The sequence below is a fragment of the Aricia agestis genome, chromosome 2 (assembly GCF_905147365.1).
Source record: "Aricia agestis chromosome 2, ilAriAges1.1, whole genome shotgun sequence".
In the NCBI taxonomy this organism is placed as follows: Eukaryota; Metazoa; Arthropoda; class Insecta; order Lepidoptera; family Lycaenidae; genus Aricia; species Aricia agestis.
In genome coordinates, this window is record NC_056407.1 from 20210531 (window position 1) to 20231125 (window position 20595).

General features: G+C 31.9%; 2 protein-coding genes across 2 annotated transcripts; one reads left to right on the forward strand and one right to left on the reverse strand.

Annotated features, from left to right (window-relative positions):
• The first annotated feature begins 1251 nt into the window (after positions 1-1251).
• Positions 1252-18196, forward strand: LOC121739770 (zinc finger protein 501). Its single transcript, XM_042132325.1, has 9 exons — positions 1252-1420; positions 1522-1661; positions 2018-2051; positions 2139-2170; positions 3150-3305; positions 4069-4194; positions 5382-5448; positions 13545-13673; positions 17526-18196. The coding sequence occupies exons 1-9, from the start codon at positions 1310-1312 to the stop codon at positions 17892-17894; spliced, it is 1164 nt and encodes a 387-aa protein (XP_041988259.1). The 5' UTR covers positions 1252-1309; the 3' UTR covers positions 17895-18196.
• Positions 18197-19332: 1136 nt separating this feature from the next.
• On the reverse strand, positions 19333-20595 carry LOC121739118 (NADH dehydrogenase [ubiquinone] 1 subunit C2). The gene is made up of 3 exons (XM_042131451.1): positions 20371-20595; positions 20156-20299; positions 19333-19455 (listed from the first exon to the last, which is right to left on the reverse strand). Exons 1-3 carry the CDS (start codon positions 20528-20530, stop codon positions 19406-19408), a joined length of 354 nt encoding a protein of 117 aa, XP_041987385.1. The 5' UTR covers positions 20531-20595; the 3' UTR covers positions 19333-19405.

Below are 20595 nucleotides of genomic sequence, written 5' to 3' on the forward strand. Positions count from 1 at the left end.
GGAAACTCGCAGCATCAGAAGAGCTGCAAGTGCATTGCTGGCCTTTTAAGAGGGAACAGGGTAATAGGGGAGGGTAAGGATGGGAAGGGAAGGGAATAGGGGAGGGTAGGGAAGGGAATAGGGTAGGGGATTGGGCCTCCGGTAAACTCACTTACTCGGCGAAACACATCGCAAGCGCTGTTTCACGCCGGTTTTCTGTGAGAACGTGGTATTTCTCCGGTCGAGCCGGCCCAGTTTCACGTAAATATCTGGCAGTACGACATAATATGTAAATATAACACGCTGCCGTGGTATAACAAAAATGCCGTTAAGTGACATTTGGTCGATTTTCAGGTTTTGACTGTCTCTATCGACCTATTTATGCGGTTTTTTAATAAGTTGAATAGTTTCGGAAATAATATTAATGAAAATGCCGTTATATTACCCTTTTTTGTGCATGTAATACGCTTAAATGACGTTAAGTCATATTGGGAGTCAATATAGCCGCTAATGTTCATTAACTTGTATTTTATTATACTTTTTTCTTGTGATATAATTACTAAGATTTTATTAATATTTAAAATATTGTCTTCCATTTTAAGAGAAAAATCAAAGCGAAGCGTAAAATGAGCGAAAGAGAAAGTAGTATAATATGCTATTACTGTAAGACGAAAAAGGACGACAATACTTTCTCGATTCGATTAAAGCGTAAAATGAGCGAAAGAGAAAGTACTATTTGTTATTACTGCAAGACAAAAAAGGACGGCAATATTTCCTCACTACACATTTTGCATGCAAAAACATTGCTACAGCTTTGACGGCATACGTCGTATCTAAGTATTTTGATATTGTTGTGTCTGGCAGCATCTTGTAGGCATTTTACAATACTATCATAATATTCATCAAGCACATAAATATGTTTTTACAAATAAATAAATTACTAATATTACAGATTACACAGTTTAAAATATGATTAGAATTAGACAACAGGTTCAAATTACTTAAATTATCACAGCAAAGTTTTTTATACTTATTGATCTCATCAGCAGTTTTATTGCCCCAGTAGACACCAGACAATTACTAAATGTTACCATTTTAGCCCCGCTGCTCGGTACCTACATCGGTGGCGGCATCGTGCGACATCAAAGGCGTTTCGTTACTGTCGGACTAATATTGCTATACTGTGACACTGGCCATGGTTAAAAAGCCGAGCGCCATATTATGAAAAAAAATAGCCAAATGTCATTCGGAAATTAGAATACCGAACGGTTTACGCGGTTTACGAATTGATGGGAAATAAATTAAAATTTAATTCTTAGAAACGAAACAGATGGATAAAATTTGTCGAATATGTTTAGAGGAAGGCGTTTTATCTTCTATATTTACGAAAAATACAAATATCTCACTCTGCGACATGATAGAATATTGCAGTGGAAGACAGGTAGGTACTTACTAAAGCACTAAAAACAAAAATAAAGTTCTCAGCAATAATTTTAATATTCTACAATATTAATATAGCAAAGGCTTATATTATTATTCTAGCTATCTAAAAATGAAGGTCTACCTGAAGAAATTTGCAGTGATTGTATCTACAAGTTAGGGATAGCATATCATTTCAAACATACTTATGAAAGCGCAGATATGCGATTGCGCCAAAATTTGGGACTACAGCTTCTAAACAAGTAAGTAACCAACCAAGCCAACACCTGTATGGCTTGAAACTTATCTCCTTCCTAGACTCACAAAGTATAGCTCAATTTAATATTAATAGAATGCATTAATTTTCTAATTGAACTTCTATAGATTAAGTTATTGTCTCTTTTTTTGTTAATTATGATATTTCTGTGACCACTAGGCTGTTGCTGACAAAAAAGTGGGGTAAACTAAAAAGTTAAGAAACCGAAATGTATATCTTAGGTATAATTTGTATCACAATACTACCAGAAACTGGAAATTTATATTATGAGTATGCCTTTGTCCATGATAAATAGAACCATCAACCATTTTGTTACAGTATTATCTAATTCTTTGTTTTCAGGACCAGCGATGCATCAATAATGACAGATCCAATAGTAAGTTATATCTTACATTAATAACAATATATTTGTATGCATAAATACTATTCACCATTATATTAATAACAAATACTTTTTGCTCAGGCCCCCACTTACAGAACAATAATAAAAAAGTGGTGAGTTTTACTCTGAACAAGATTGTAGAATATTTTGAATGCTTCTTTTGTTTTAGTTTTTCTGAAACTGCATTAGTAGGGGTTGGCATTTGAATCACGCATTATAGGTAGAGAGGGGGGAATGGTGGCATTTTATAGGGGATAGTTACCCCTTTCAAATGACACCTGATTTGTGTCTAGGAGATGCATAGTTTTTTTTAATATGTGTTTGAAATTATGTGTGACGGAACATTATTTTTTGTTAACATGTCTACAATACTAATTTTTCACTATAGTTACGTTTTGTTTTACGCGTAATTTGTTGTAAAATGAATTTGAGTGTAAGAACAGTATACAATTCCTAGGTAATTAATTATAGCAATGTATCACTCCGTGCTGCCCCAATACGACTTGGTTGGGTTAGGTTAGATGGCTAAGGCGGGAGCGTAGCGCAGCGATCGTGGTAATTTTTTGTGAATCACCCAGAAACAGGAGCCCAGTTGTTATAATATATCTATAAAAATATAGGGGGTGCAATTAAACCTTTAGTTAGTTTGCCAGGGTGCAAATAAATGCCTATAATTTGTTATGCAAGGGCGATAGGGCATTGCATTCCCGCAGATGCCCACAGCATCGGAGCTGTTTATTTACAACATAAGACATACTTTGAACCGAGTTTGCCCACACCCAAAAAAGACTAATTTTGTCGTAAGTCCACTAATTTAGTTGTTTTATTGAACATACCCTCAAATTTTTTTTTTTTTTTTGTGGTAACTACTGATTTCCTAACTTTAGGGAGGGGTTAGGGGGGTCCCCTCTCGTCCCCCCCTCCCCTCCCCCCCTCCTCTCCCGCCCCCTCCCTATAATGCGTAATTCAAATGCAACCCCCAGGGTAGTTGCTATAGATAGAAAATTTTCTTATTTTTATTTAACATATTTTAAAATGTTGCATGATCAAACTTTTATAACGTCGGATTGCAAATCTTTAACTTTGTTTCAGCAAATGTAAATCAACACAGTTGAAGAGGAGAACTAGAAGAAAGCCAGAGACTGAAAAACTTAAGAGGGGTCCAAAGCCCAAACCTAAAAAGATAAATATGTGCTACCAGTGTAATAAGGAGTTTAGGTGTCAGGCTCAGTTGGAGACTCATATGAGGTGCGGCTAAGCTTTTTTTGTTCGACAAAACAGTTTTATATATACATGTATCTTTTCTGTAAAATGTTGAAATTGTTGAGCACCATTTTTATAGTTGGTTATTTAATTTTGTGTCAAAATTAACCAACAAAACCAAAGTTCAGAAAGTTCAAGAAAAACTACTCGTCTTATAATGTCAAACTCGACATTATCTCGACAAACTCGATAAAAGTGTGTTATTTCGATGACAGATCTACACGAGAAAAAATGTTTGTCATGCCATGTCATGCTAGGATCAATAGAGATGAAGAGACAAACCATCAAACATCGAGAAAACATATTGTAGACAAAATTTTCTCATTTGCGCATCTCTGGGTGTTCGCTGCATTGAGCGTGTAATCGGCACGGCTGCCCGTCGCGGGCGCCCGCGCCGTGCGCTCGCCATAGTAATCGTGCTACGGCTGACCCGCTCAACGCAGCGCTGCTCTATGGGATGACATGAAACAACGCCTCGCGAGTCGCGGGTGGCCGCGCCGGGCGCACGCTTAACGCAGCGAACGCCCTTAGGCCGGCAGGTCAGAAAATTTTTAATATCTCGATACATTGGTTTTGTCGGTTACTTCATTTTCCCGCAATAAGGATGTTATCCTCATTGTGCGCCTCAGTACTCCAAAAAAGTTATTAATTAATAATTATTATTAATATTTTTCTGGGACTTTAATACTTTTAAATGCAACTATGTCTATATTCAGATTTGATGTTGATTATTTGTCAACTTCTTCAGAACACACACTGGGGACAAGCCATTTAGATGTGTGTATTGTGAGAAGCAGTTCACACAGAAGCACAATTTAACTATACACATGAGGACACATACTGGTGAGAAACCATTTAAATGTGATGTCTGTAGGTATGTATGTGTTTTATCGTAATATGATTTATGTAAATAGTAGAAAAATTACTATCGAGGAAATTGATTCCTAGGCAGCTGACAGACCAACGTCATTTGGTCAGATCATGACAATTCAATGCTAATAATAATTGTGATCTCAGCTGGGTTTGATGTAACTTTATGGATGTAACATGTTACACGATCAACATTCTATCATAGAAGGAATCAACTTCTATGATAGAACAATAATTAGTAACATAAAATCTTTTATTTAATTATAATAATTTTTTTAATATTTTAATAAAAATTATAATAAATAATATACCTTACATCTTTATACTGGAAATCCTTTTAGCTTTTCTGTATGAAGTTAGTTTTGTTAAACTAAGGGCCTGTTTCACAGCTTCCTGATAAAGCTATCCACCACTTAATTTGACAGATGGAGTATGAAAAATCTGTCAAATAACCCTATCAGGCACCTTATCAGGTGAAACAGGCCATAATTGTTTTAAAATGTATGGAATCTGGTCCAAATTTCCCCCACTAACGAGACCTATGTAGTGAAGTTGTCTACTAAATACTGAATCATTATATCCAGACCGCAATCAAAAATACCCTGTCAGTGAAAAGTTATGACTGAATGAAAAGTCATGTTTTTGACATTTTGTATGAAAAATATTGTAGAAGTAATAAAAATGTATTGAGTTTGGTGCAAATGTCCACAACCAATAACATTTACGTAATGGTCTGCTAAATAAGAAATCATCATAACTGGACCGCAACCAAAAATATCCTGTAACTTGTAAGAAAAAAGTTATGACTGAATGAAATAGTTTTCTACCATTTTATTCCATAAAATAGTATTATTAATGTGTTCCATTGCACTTTTTAACTACTCAATCTATGTTATGTCATCCCGCTTGGCATTTCCTATTAGGTTTTCACTGAAATAAATGAATATGAAATATGTAGATGATATTTTCACTCAAAAAATATTTTTTTCATATTGTCATAACTTTTTACTGACAGCTTATTTTTAATTTGTCTCATAATGAAACTTACCCTATATTCAATGGACAATAAGTCAATTAGGTATGGGTCTCGTTAGTGGTGGAAAGGACCACTTTACTTCGTTCCCCTTTACTGTTCTAATTCTCAGTATTACTGATGCAATAATAATAATAATATGTACTTAATATTTTCAGCAAATCATTTGCTGTTCAGGGCAACTTGAATGCTCATATTAAAATACACACTGGGCAAAAAGATCATGTAAGTATTCATTTTAATAAACACTACCAAATTATGTTTTGTTAAAACAAAACATTATTTGGTAGTGTTTATTAATATATTATAATATTATATAAATATTATATAGAAATAAAATAATAAAATAAAAAATGTTTTATTTCTGAGTAAATTTGAATCAAATTTTTTCAGAATGTCTACCTGATGCCTACCACCGGTTCGGGAACTACCCCGGCGAGAAGAACCGGCGTAAGAAACTCGCACGGGTTCCACTTTTTACCAAAAAAGTGAGAGAAAAATTATTCTTTTAAAATAAAGTTTACAATTTTGTAACTTAATATTATATACAATGTCAACATACATAATTGTAAGTCATAATATAATAATGTAGAAGTAGCCTTGCAAGAAGCCATCCTACTCCCAAGATGTGCCATCTTCTATGAAATCATTGACCTTATAATAAGCTTTGGCACACAAACGCTCTTTGACTACTTTTTTAAATTTATTAATGGAAAGATTTTGAACGTTTTCTGGGATTTTATTGTAAAGGCGTATACATTGACCTTTAAAAGATTTACTGACTTTACTAAGTCTGATCACTGGCATGTCCAGCTTGTGCTTATTTCTAGTATTTCTACAGTGAATGTCACTTTTAACTTTAAATTTATTTATATTTTTTCTAACATATATTACATTATCCAAAATGTATTGAGAAGCAACAGTTAGAATACCAATTTCTTTAAATTTATCTCTCAGAGATTCTAAAGCAGACATTTTATAAATAGAACGTATGGCTCGCTTCTGCAGCACAAATATTGTATTAATGTCGGCAGCGTTTCCCCATAAAAGGATTCCATATGACATCCTACTATGAAAATAACTAAAATATACTAATCGTGCCGTGTCTTCGTCAGAAATTTCTCTAATTTTTCTGACTGCATACGCTGCAGAACTGAGCCTACCTGCTAGATTAGCAATGTGAGGACCCCACTGTAATTTACTATCAAGTGTAATACCTAGGAATACAGTGTTATCTACCAAATTCATCTTCTCATCATTTAATAGCACATTGGTTTGGACTTGCCTAACATTGGGCAAAGTAAACTTTATACATTTAGTTTTACTCGAATTTAAAAGTAAGTTATTAACATTAAACCAATGTACTATTTTTGAGAGAGCACTGTTTACCTCGTCGTAGTTCGACTGTTGTCGCTTCACTTTAAAAATAAGTGAAGTGTCATCAGCAAAAAGCACTATCTCATTATTATTATCCTTTACTAGATAAGGTAAGTCATTTATATAGATGAGAAAAAGAAATGGGCCTAAGATAGATCCCTGTGGGACACCTAATTCTATTTTGGTTCCATTGGACCTTTTACTATTTACCTCAACCCTTTGAGTCCTATTTTTAAGGTAAGAAGTCAAAAGGCTGAGAGCAGAGTCCTTTATGCCGTAGTGGCGCAGTTTCCTGATCAATGTAGCATGCTCAACACAATCGAAGGCTTTGGAGAGATCGCAAAACACACCTAAGGCATCCTGCGACTCCTCCCAAGCTTCAAAAATACTACAAAGAAGTCCTATACCAGCATCCGTTGTGGATCGACCCTTAGTAAATCCGTATTGGTTATCGTGCAGCAAATTATTTGAATTAAAATGCACTAGTAATTGTTTTAAAATAATTTTTTCAAATATTTTACTAAAGGTCGGTAGAATCGATATAGGCCTGAAATTAGTGGGATCCGATTTAGTCCCGGCTTTAAATAAAGGAACAATCTTGCTATGCTTCATCAAGTCAGGAAAAACACCATTTTTTATGCAGTTATTAAAAATCATTGCTAGATGAGGAGCTACGATATCAATTATTGATTTAATAATTTTTGTAGACATGCCCCAGAGATCTGCAGTATTTTTAATATTCAACAATTTAAAGGTATCAATAATATCTCTGGGGTTAATTTCTCTAAACTTAAAATTGACATCACACTCCTTTACATTGTCTCTGAGTAGCTTTTCGGCAGCTTCAGGTGAAGAATTTAAATTTTTAGTCGTTGAGACCGGAATGTCAGCAAAAAACTTTTCAAAGACCGTCGCAACTTCTTGATCATTAGTAATCTTTTTATTTTCAAAGTATAGTTCAAAATCAGAGCTGCGACAGGATACATTTCCAGTCTCACCAGCTATAACCTGCCATGTTGTTTTTATTTTATTTTGAGAGTGTTTAATTTTGTTTTTTATGTACAGGGCTTTAGCAGCTTTGCAAACTTTTCTAAAGGTTTTTGAGTAGTTTTTAACATATGCTTTAAATACTTCACTATTGTTATTACACCTTTCATCATATAGTTCATATAATCTTTTTCTACTAATTTTAATCCCCTTTGTTGCCCATTCAATAAATTTAGTTTTTTTATTACTGTTTCTAACTGTTTTAGAAGTAAATATTGAATTAAATTGAGTTCTTATCACCTTAAATAATTTATTAAAAGCTTCATCAGAGCTATGTGACCTATCCAATAAATGGATGGATAAATAAATGTAATGCTTTATTACATTATTAATTTATTAATTATACAGTATTGTAGTGTGCGGCTCACCTCCCTGCTATTAGCTATATAAGATAATGTAATTAGTTCTTAAATCAGTTATTAAACATATTTCGCAGAGACAACTCTCTTTCAATCAGTCTCCCCTTAGCCGCACATTGCATGGCGACCCTGCCAGTGCTGCCTTGCGGCAGCGCTGCGCAGCAGGTACAGGGGCTATTGAAGTTAATTTAAATAAATAAATGGACTAAAATTATATTTTACGAAGATAAGACTGTTATTAAGTGAAAAGTGGAATTTAGCATTGACTCAAAAATGTGTGTGAAAATATGTACTGATAAAAATTAACGGCCGTTAGTTAGTTAAATAAGGAATAATGTAGGATTAAAAAATATTTAACTAAATAGTGTAGAGATAAATAAGAGACTAAAATAAATACAAATCTGTTAATAGTGCAAAATAAAAAATAAAAAGATTTTTTTTTAAATCAGAGCTTTACCTAACTAAAAAAAAAGAGTTGCAAGAATAATATTTATTAAAAACAAAAAAAAAAGAATAGCTGCTAAAAAATAAAAATCGACAAAAAAGAAAAGACTGGATTGGCGATGTAAAGCAGGCAGCCGGGAGTTGATGGAGTCAGATGAGAGGAATATGCAGGCAGCCGGGAGATGTTGGAGTCAGATGAGAGGAAGGTAGAGCAGGCGGCCGGGAGATGCTCGTGTCGGAAGTGGATGGAGCCGGGAGAACAGAGAGACGAGGAAGAGAAATGCCATTCCAGCTGTTGTTTTATGTCTAAATTTTAATATATAAATTAAATGTCGTATTTGTAACTACAGCGGTATGTATAAGATTGGTAACTAATTATGTTACAAGTTTTCAAAATTTAAATTTTATGTTCATATAAAAATATCTGCTAGTTCCCTATAGATAATGATAGAATTTGAGTAAAGTAACAAAACTCAGGTAATTGTTTTAGTACCTAAAAGGTACAAAATACATTTTCAGTTTAATAATATGACAATTTAATATAATTTTGGATAAAAGTTATTAAAAATTTTAGAAGTAAAGAATTCGATAAAAGTAAGAAAGTAAAAAATTAACAGTTTATTTATTAGTGGAAAGTCAGATTGCTGTATGAAACAAATTAGTTTTTGCAAAAATTTATAATATTAGTAATATTTTAATAAGGTTTACAATTAACTGACTTCATGGAATTTTCAAATAGTTACATTTGATATACTTAATAAGACATTTACTTGTATTTTTTTTTTTTTTTGTTTGCATGTTAATTTTGATTTAATATTGGTTTTAATCATAATTCTGCATTATTTTTGGAAAAGATTTTCGGAGAATTACGTTTTGACAATTAATAAGTATTTTTAAATATCTCTAAGTCATTTATTTATCGTTTTGAGAGTAAAAATAAATAAATAATGGTATTATTCTGCAACTTAGCAACTTGTAAATTTTTAGGTATTGGAAGATAAGTTAATTTAAAAGTTTAAAGAAAATAATGTCTAAAGAAAAATTAATTTATAGAAAATAATGATAATTGGAATAATATTCTAAAATAAAATGTGACTTTGGTGATGTTATTGTGCTTTCGTAGAGAAAAACTTAGAAATTTTAAATAGGGTGTTGACGATGAATTTTTGTATGGAAAAAGATTTGGTATAAGTAGCGCGAGAATATTTTATTTTAAAAGTATATTACAGTATAATAATAAATAAATAATACATAAGTATGTATATACTGTGTATGACAAAAGTATTTGAAAAATAGGAAATTGTGTAGAACAATGTTAATTTTGTAGAGTTGAAGGGTTCTTAATTTTGTTCTTGGAATAGAGGAATACATAGCAACTCATAACTAATCAAATAATATACGCAGTTGGTTAAAACAGGTAGGTAACACCTCAGGTAAGTTTCCACGGTATGCAACGCCTTTGCGGGAAAAGCGTCAAATGTCCGCGGTGCCAACTCAGCATTCGCGCAACGAAATGTAAGTAGATACTTTTCTAACCGACTTTACAAAAGGAGTAGCTTGTTTGTCCGGCTAAATATATTTTATTCATAGGGTTGTACCTAGTATAATTTTTCTTTTATGAAAGATTTTAGAGATTTTAACTTTTCACAAAATATTTCGTTTTAAATAAATAATTCAAATAAAATAGTTTTATGTTTAATCAACTTTAAATTCAATAGTTACATTACATTTCTTTTGTCTTTTGCTTGTAAATTTATTTTTCCAATTTCAGTAAAAGTAGTTAAAGTTTCAAATCGGTCACTAGAGTAAAAACTAAAATGTTAAATTTATTTTGTTGTTATTTGTGAAAATGCAAAATATTTTTGTTTTTGTGTCACAGTTGTCAAAAATTTAATTAATATTTACAGTACAGTCTACAATATGGGTGGTCCAAAAGAGATCATCATATTTTGGCTTCGTATAACAATATCATAACATTTCGTGCATCATATTTGGTACAAAGGTAAACATAAGAAACGTGATGCAATGAGTTTATGCATCCAAATATGTCATGTAAGCGCAGTCCATATTTATGTTTAAATATGATTCCAGTAATTTATTTCCAGTACTTTGTTGCAAAATTTACTATCATCATAATTAGCATGCATTCTGGGCATCAATTTTATTAAATCTTCAGAACTAATAGTTTCACAAGTATGTTTTTAAATAACATATCATATTTTAAAATTATTAAAAGAATAAAATTAACTTTCTGTAAGATAAAACATTTAATTTTCTAAAATGAATTTTGTTTTTGGCCGCAGACAACGTAGTTGATAACATATTTCCAAATTAAGTAAGTACTTTAAAATTATTTTTAAAATTTAATAAAATTTCTAATGTAACTGAGTATTTAAAAAAAAAAAGTCTGATTTTTTCAAATTAAGTAAATTATGTATTAATAAACTTTATTTTTGAAATTTTATACAATATATAATAATTGAATATAAAGTCTTTTTAAATACTTTCTTTTTCCAAATTAAATAAAAAATATGAGTTCATTTTTAAAATTTATTTTCAATAGTAGAAGTAGATAGGTAAATCACACTCTGCTTATTTTCAGTTGTTATTTCACATTAAGGAACTGAAAAAGCACAAGAACATATTATTTTCACGTAAAAAATACTAATTTAAAGAATAATTAATATAATATTTTAAAATGTAAAGGATATATTAAGGTACTTTTTGAAATAGCTATAATAATAATAGATGCATTTAATTAACGTTAATAAAAAATTATAAAAAGGTGATAATTTAATAAAGTGATTAATAAAAAAGTAATGTTGCTATGTACCTATATCAATTCAATTTAATTCGAACTTAGAAGTTAATGAATAATTTTGTAATTAAAGAAAAAATAATAATAATTAAGTAAATATTTTATTTAAAGACAAAAGAGGCATTTGTAAAAAGAAAGATAAAAGGTAGGTATAATAGTATAAATAATTAATGCGCGTAAAATAAATTAAGTGATAGAGATTATTATGTTATGATTTAAATAGAATGTTATATTGCTTTGTATTCCAACACAATTAAATTCAGTAAGATTTAAGAAGTGAGAAATAAATTATTATTAAAATTATTTTGAATTGGTTCCATGGTTACTTTGTATATCTTAATGTAAAATATTTTAGAAAAAATAGAGTAAGAAAACAAAAAAAATAATAATTAGGAAACATATTGATAGATATATACTATTTCATATGTGAAGTTAAGAGATAGAGAAAATGAGAAATAATTCTTGGGAATGTATTAAATTCTTTTTAGCTACTTTAGTAAGTTGATTAGCTACATTTTCTAAGAAATTACACTGGATATGACTTACACGGATTTACTTAAAAATATTTACGTTCATACGAGATATGTCGTAATATTATAGTGAGAAAGGATTAGGAATGTGATATTTGGGTTGCAAAATAGCTGAAAGCTATTATTTAGGTATAGAAATGGTTATTTTGAAGTTAGGAATAAAGGTTTTAGTGTTTTAGCAGGTATTTGATTGAAAAGGATTGTTTTTAGGTCGATAGGGTTGCATCAGTGTTTAAAATGTTTAGTAGCTGTTGGCCTGATCACCCAATGGTTATGGATATTTTAAATATTGATTGCATAAAATTATGGAATGGGTATTTTTGATAGGCATAGGTATAGAATAGGTTTAAAAATGCCATAGAGCATTAGGTACAAAATACTAGCTAAAATGCTACGTATAATATTGCGAAAAAAAATGCCGAGAGCATAAAAAAAATACGCAAGGGAATCCTTCATTCGATCATGGTGTAAACGAGTTTTCTCTGTGAGAATAGTTGGAGGTCATAAGTAGCCTTAAAATAACCTTGGTATTAAATATTATGGTACAAAAATAAAAGGTACTTAGAGCATGCTCGACGGGAACAATCCTTCATTTAAGTAAAATGGTTGGAGACATTATTTTTTTTTGGTGGTTAGTCTTAAAAAAGGTCCCGTTTAATGGTGTAAATAAAATGTATTGTACCAAATAAAAGTGCGCACATAAAGTATATTAAAAAAAAAATATGTACCATTTAAATAAATAAAAGAGTTGATTATAAATAAAAATATTATTAAATATAATGTACCAGTAATATTGTTATAAAAGTAATATAAATAAATGAATAGGCATGCATGCATAATAAAATGACAAAAAGAGTTAAGTAAGAATTAAAGGAATAGGTACCTAAATATGACATGACAATTTAAAATGTAAGTGACTGGCCAGTCCATTAATCAAGGGGGTTAGTAAAATATGAATGAGTTAATAAATGAATAATTATGAATATAAAGTTAGTAATAAGGTGAAATATTAAGAAAATGAATTTTTGAATGATAAAAAAGAATTTGGTGTGTTACCGAAAGAGGTTTTATAGAGTTTCATAAAATATTGAGCCAAAGAGGTTTAGAATTTACATTTTAAAAAGCATAAAAAAAAGCAAAGTAACCATGAGAAAAGTATTATTTTTAAATTTTTGTTAAAAATTAAGTACATCGTCAACCACCCCTCTCTGAAGTAAAAAAAAAATGTATGTAATTTTTTATTAAAAATATTTTCTTCAAATAAACAGATATAATATAGAGTATACAGATTTGTATTTATTGTAATAATTTAGATTAAGAAAAGTTAGAGATAAGAAAAAAAAATACAAAGTTAAAGTTTTTGATATTTATACCTTATTGTTATGAAATGGTTCGTATTATATAATAGTAGAGTAAATAATAGTAATAAATAACAGAGTTAAAAGTGTAATAGAGTAGTATTTAGTAAAAAAAAATGTTTTTTTTTTTTTTTTTTTCAAAAAAACGGGGGAGGTGTAGTGTGCGGCTCACCTCCCTGCTATTAGCTATATAAGATAATGTAATTAGTTCTTAAATCAGTTATTAAACATATTTCGCAGAGACAACTCTCTTTCAATCAGTCTCCCCTTAGCCGCACATTGCAGTATACTTAATCCTCATGTTACCTTATTAAATATTGTTAGTTTTCTTTTTTTGCCATTTTAAAATTTTGGCAATTAGAATGTTTAGCCTTTTTTTTATTTTCAGGTCTGCAATATTTGCAACAAATCATTTATAACGACAAGTGAATTGACCAGACACATGAGCAAACACAGCGAAATAAAGAAGTTTAAATGTGATCTGTGTGACTGTAAATATGCACAAAGCAGAGATCTTGTAAGTAATCAGTCATTCTAATAAGTGTTATGAAATAATCGGCCAAGTGCGCACGAAGGGTTCCATACCGTTTTAGAGCGAAAATAGGCCAAAAATTGTGTTTTTTGTATGGGAGCCCCTCTTTTATATTTGTTTTATTTTAAATATTTCAATATTTTTTTAGTTATTAAAATACACATATAATTTAAGATATTTTGAAATTTTAAAGTGTCATCTGTTGCCATTATTGATATCAATCAAAAAAGGCCTAATAAATCACGTTTGTTGTATGGGATTATAATATTAATTTTATTTTGATTTTAGTATATTATATATATTTATATTTTGTAAAAAATATTGACTTCATCATAGTTTTTTTCAATTCTTGTCTCTGGGACTCAGCTGATCCCCCCCCCCCCCCCCCTGGTGACCACGCGTAGTATATGCCAAGACCCCCCCCCCTCCCCCCCCCCCTCAATTGTTCACGTGGTATTGACAAGAATAATTTTTAATTATTTTGTAAGTTGAAAGAGTTTGTAAGAGAAAAATAACTAGACCCATATTTGTGCTTATTAAGTTATTTATTACAAAAGACTCTTAGCATGTTTATAATAATTATTACTACTAAATTATATATGGGAATAAAAATAACGATCACCAAAAAATACATTGATACCCAAGTTTGCCAAAAAGAAATACTTGAATATTTTGATTTATATTCATTATTACTACCCCTGGCCCGCATTGGTCGGTACCTCCGCAAAAGCTAAGTCTCGCAATTTTTAAATATGTAATATCTTCGAAAATATTCATTTAAATCATAAAGGGCCAAATAGATCTATATTTTTACAATGTATTAAAGTGTTTAATTGAATAAGTATTAATGCCGTATTGGTTAAAATCGCTTCGAAAATTAGCCATTATTTGTCGTTAAAAGTAAATGACAAAAAACTGTTATTGTGGGACATCCATAAGAAATAGTCATATTATACCATTGAGGAGTTTTCTGTAGACCTTTTCAATGTGTGTAATACTTGGTACATTATTATGATAAATCTCGTAGGGTTCAGCCTGCGTTTGCAATGTAAGCGGATTTTTTTAAATTATTTACGACATCACATTAGTGTAATGTTTAAATTTCTGTTGAATAAACGTTTATTTATTTATTTATTTAAACCCTAACAATAACAGTATTTCTCCACTATTTAATGAATGTTATTATACCTATAACCTTCCTCTTGAATCACTCTATCTATTTAAGAAAACCGCATTAAAAACCGTTGCGTAGTTTTAAAGATTAAAGAGATAAAAGGGACATGAGTGAGAAATACTTTGTTTTATTTATTAAATATTATATTTAGTGATAGCCTAAAATTACAATAGAACAATCAGAGAAATTAATTTCTAGGTAGATTGCGGACCTAAGTAATTTGGTCGCGTTTAAAGTTAAGCCCAACCGACAGATCACAATTAACATTGAATTGACATGATCCGACTACATGACGTTGGTCTGTCAACTACCTAGCGATCAATTTCCTCGATGGTACCTACTAACTATTTTAGTCACGACTCTAGCTGTTCAAATTGTAATCGAACACCAAATATAGTAAATACCAAGCTTGACAGCTTCACCAAACTTCAAAATGCCTGATAAGTGACAACTGACAACAGTGCCTGTTTTTTTTTAATGGCTGTTTGCTATAAATAACTACAATAAATGTCAGTGTCAAGTATTAAATGGCAAGAAAAAAAAAAATCGTATGACGAAATTCGTATTATTCGTATTATCTCTTGGCGAAATTGACTACGTGACAAAACTCTAGACCCCCTCCCCCCCTCTCGTGACCGAGCGTAGTATTTTGAAGACCCCCCCTAAATGGGTCACGTAGTATGGGTATGTTCCCTTAATATATAGATCCTACTTTATTTTTGGTAATTATACTTTATTCTTTTACATACAAATAAAGTATGCAAAATACTTTATTTTCAACCTTTAAGCTTAAGCCAAACCTACGCGACCAAAGCGACTGCGAAGCGGTAGCGTCTACCGCGCGGCGGACTCTGCCCAATGCCCATGTAGTCTTATGGCGCCGTGCACACCTACGCGACCGCGACGCGAAATGTTCGCGTCGGCAAAGCGAAACATGCGCGTCAAGTTGTCAGACGCATGTTTTGAAGTGTACAACTAGACTTCTTTTTTGAAACCTTTTTTATATTATTTTCTACAATTCCTTAGTTTATGATTTTTTGATTTGTTTACGTTTTGATAAATTGTGTCATGATATTAAGGCGCCTACCACATATTGTGTATGCTTGAACACAGTTTTGCTTGCGCATGCTTCTCGCATGAAAAGACATAAGACTGACTTATCTACCACATGCATGCGCAAGCCACATTCTTGCCGAGATCGTCGGCGTATAGGTAAACAATGTTTCTCAATGAAGAACTATTTCTTCTGCTTTTATTTTTCCAGTGTTTGCTAGTGACAAAATTGATAATGCTTAAATAAAATATTTTTTTCATATGTGTATTTTTTTATTCCTGTCAAAATAATCTTTCGATTTGATCTTCCACGGAGCGAGCAGAGATTTTTATAATTCAATCAATTCAGTTGCAAACTGACGATTATATGTTCGTAAATCTGCCATTTTATAGCAGCGTGCGCGCATTTTAACACCATTTGACTGACAAAGAGCGGCTTGAACACTGAACTTCCAACCACACGCTCAGACAAGTTTCTACACGAAGGCTTGCGCATGCCTGAATTTCAAGCAAGTTTAAAAACCATCAAGCCAAACTTTGGGGCTTGCGCGTACTACTGTTTTACCAACTACATGCACAATGTTCAGTGTTCTAGCCGGCATACGCAAGCAAATTTCCAGGCAAGCATGCACGTATGGTAGGCGCCTAAATTAATTCGACTTGACCATTATGGACACAGATCATTTGCGGACGTGTTTTATTTCTCTGCACCTTCCAAATCAAAAGCATGCTTAGCACCTCGCAACCCACATGTCCGTTCGTCCGACGCATCGGACTATGATGTTAAGTATAAGGATGTCATTACCACAACAGTTTAGTATACACCAGATAAAGTCGCGCGTCTTCAGTGACTGTTCATTAACAAAAGAAGTTTGACGGTTCGCGCCGTAGTCGCGCAGGTGTGCACGCCCAGTTTTGCGTTGCAGACGCTCCCGTATCGCGTACCGCGTCCCATGTCACTGACGCGTAGGTTTGTTCTAAGCTTTACTGTGACGCGTAAAACAAAATATTCATTATGACCACTTCAGCTTTTACTGAAAGAGTTTTTTCTGTAATGAATCTAAAGTGGCGAGAAGAGAGAAATGGAGCATCAATAAATTTAATTAAAAACGAATTGTAGGTATATTTATTTAAATTTAAATGTTGACTTTCAAACAAGCTTTGTAACATTTAAAGATAACAAAAAATTGTAAGCATGTGCTGAAAGCACACAAAAAACGTTTTTAAAGTAAAATTCATAAATAAACTGTAAAATTTGGAAAATACTTTTTTTTCTTCTAAATACTTTATTTTTTTCCTATCCAAACCACTTTATAAAGTATACGTTTTTTTTGTCAAAAAAAGTTGGTAACCCTATACGGAACCCTAAAAATAAACAATACTTATGGGGAATTCTATAACTACTGTTAAAGCCTAAAGGCACTCAAATTGATAAGCCGATATTAGTGGCAAAAGATAAAAGAAGGGACCATGGGAAAAGGTTTAATCTACCATTATTGTGGCATAGTGTTTTTACTGGTAGCATTTTATAATGCAATAATTGGTTTTTTACGGTGCGGTGCCATACTAACAAATACTATATTATTAAAGCCATTTTCCCTTGTTTGCAGAAGCAGCACAAAATGAAAAAGCATCAAGTGGCCCAAAAACCACCTGAAATACAAAATGAGTACAACAAAAACAACTACATAGATATAATAGGGGTAGATGAAAGCAATATACCGATGCCAACAAAGCCTATAGCTGCATCAGCTGTCTCGCACACAGTCGATAACTACTTGCACGAGAGTAGCAAGGATCAGAGGCCAATTATAATATCTAATCATCCGTTATACCATTCAAAGAGTGAAAGAGAAATGTTCCATAAAACGGACAGGAATCCTAATTTTGACCCCCATTCTTGTACCGTATGCGGAGAAGAGTTTAATTATTTAGCGGCTTTAGCACAACACTGTTTGTATCAACATAAATCACATTAATTTATGTAAAGTATATTAATATGTACTACATAAATTATACTTTTTATCCCTTCAACTGTGGTGGCCATAATATTGCAAAAATAAGCCGCATCTGTGGGGCTACTTCTGGATGGTCTCGCGTGTCGCGTTAAAATGACGATAACTCTAAAACTGTATGAATTAAGCGAAGATTATCAAAATTAATTAATCCAACTTTGCCAAGTTAAGTTTTATTAATTTTAACTTGAAATCGGAATAATCGATTTTTCCAGTTTAATGTATAGTAATCCTTAGGGGGGTATTAGATTATCATATATATTGGATCCGAGATCATTGAGTCAATGATATTGGATAATGTAATATAGACATATGATTCATTTCTTCCTTGATCATAGATTTTTGACATTTGCTGAGAGATTGGATCCAATAAGGTCATAGAAATAGGTGCTGCCAGTTAATATAAAAAAGAGTTTTTAATTTCTTGTTCGTTAATACGTTTCAAATAATGTAATGTAATTATTTTTCTAATTATATACTTGGATAATCTTGCTGAAATAACAAAAAACAAGCCATATTAAAAATGACGATGTCTTTTGACAAATCGAATTCTCTGAGATCTAGTAACCCTGACGTCAATACCTGTCAGCGCGGCGTTAGCGCTCTCCATTGGCTATTGAAACCACATGACGTAAAATAGGATCAATGAAATGTGATAATGTAATATGCAGATATGATCAAATGATCATATATATTGGATCCTATATGTATATGATCATAGAAATGATCCAATATAAATGATAATGTAATAAAAAAATGAAAAATTGATTAACTATATGTTTATTTAATTTACATAAGTAATTTTTTTTTTTTACTGTAAAACCAAAGTGTAAAACCTTTACAAAAAACTCGTCAGTACGCCCGCGATTTTAAGACAAGGGTTAAAGTAACTTGTAGCAATCGTCGTAAGTGTGCATTAGAGCAATGACTCATGAGAAGTGACTATAGCCCATCTTTGTTATTTTAAGTACACTTTGTGCAAGTTAGAGCGGTAAAGATATAGTTTACGATATACTGTGGTTAAAATAATACACAAAGGTGATAATTGGTCTCCAGGAGAGCGGTCAACAGATGCGCGCATTTTTGACATCAAGCTCTAAGGCCGGTATAAATAGTCAGTACCGTACTCAAGATGCATCTTGTCCAAATTTTGACAGCCAATCAATCACAGATCCTGAACCGTGTCTTGAGACCGAGATGCATCTTGAGTACTGACTATTTATACCGGTCCTAGAGCGCGGTAATCAGTTGAAGGGATATTGGGTTTACATTGTTACAATCCAGCTATAGATTGTAATAAATAATAATGTAAACCTGCCATTAAATTGTGTATTTTGTGCAGTAATAAATAAATGTATGTACTTGCTGTTTTTTGTTTTTTTATTTGTCTATGTTGATCTACTATTAAAAACACATTTTTTGTGGTAATAATTATTTTAATAGTTCTAAACCATTTTATATACAATTAACAAAAACTAACGAATAGGGATCCAATCTTCCAACATATCACCAATTTTCTTCCTCTCTGTAACAAAAAAATAAAAATATTTTTATCTGGTTTTAAACGGTGCTGTGCCATACTAACAAATACGAAAGCTCAGAATACTTTGACGTTTCTTTAAGATATTTTATGAAATGTCATTAAAAAAATCAGCCAAGTGCGAGTAGGACTAGCGCACGAAGAGTTCCGTACCATTATAAAGCAAAAATAGGTAAAAAATGTGTTTTTTTTGTATGGGAGACCCCCTTAATTATTTTATTTATATATTATTATTATTTATTAGAGTACACATATAATTAAGGCTTTTGTGAAAATTTCAAGTGCCTACCTGTTGTCATCATATTTTATACTGAGCAAAAAATGTTTGAAAAATCATGTTTATTGTATGGGAGCCCCCCTTAAATATTTAATTTGTTCTGTTTTTAGTATTTGTTGTTATATCGTCAACAGAAATACATAATCTGTAAAAATTTCAACTCTCTAGCTATTACCATTCTAGAGTTACAGCCTGGAGACAGATGGACGGACGGACAGACAGACATCGAAGTCTCAGTAATAGGGTCCCGTTTTACCCTTTGGGTATGGAACCCTAAAAAACAGATACAAAAGAATGGGAAATAAGAAAGGGATTTAGTTATTTTATGAAACATTAATGAGTTAATGACATGATAATAGAATCAGGCCTTACTGACATGGCTATTAGTAACATTTTTACCACCCTTACCTGGTTCAGGAAAATCTTCAGGGTGTAACTCTATGTAATGTCTCAAAACCGCATCCTTCTCTGCTAGGTATTCGTTCCTCTTATTTTGTACATAATTTAGACCAATTGTCCACACGGCTACGCCAGCGATGTGCTTCTGTATTCCTAAAATGTTAAGAAGTAAGAAGTATGTTCCTAGGACCTTTGTTATTAATTTATTATGTAATGTAGTTTACCACTAAAGAGTGGACGTCGCGTGCCGAAGTTAATCGCCATAGCAGTTCCTATACCGAATCCTACACCCAAGATATGTGGCCAGTATTTGTTTAAAAGAGGAACCTCTCGGCCTTCATTGCCAAGTTTCAACAGCTCGATAGCTGAAAGATTTGAAGCCATTTTACAAGAATCTCCGAATTCCGATCCAGCAAGCTGGGTATATTTCTTCTTCTTCTTTTTTCTTC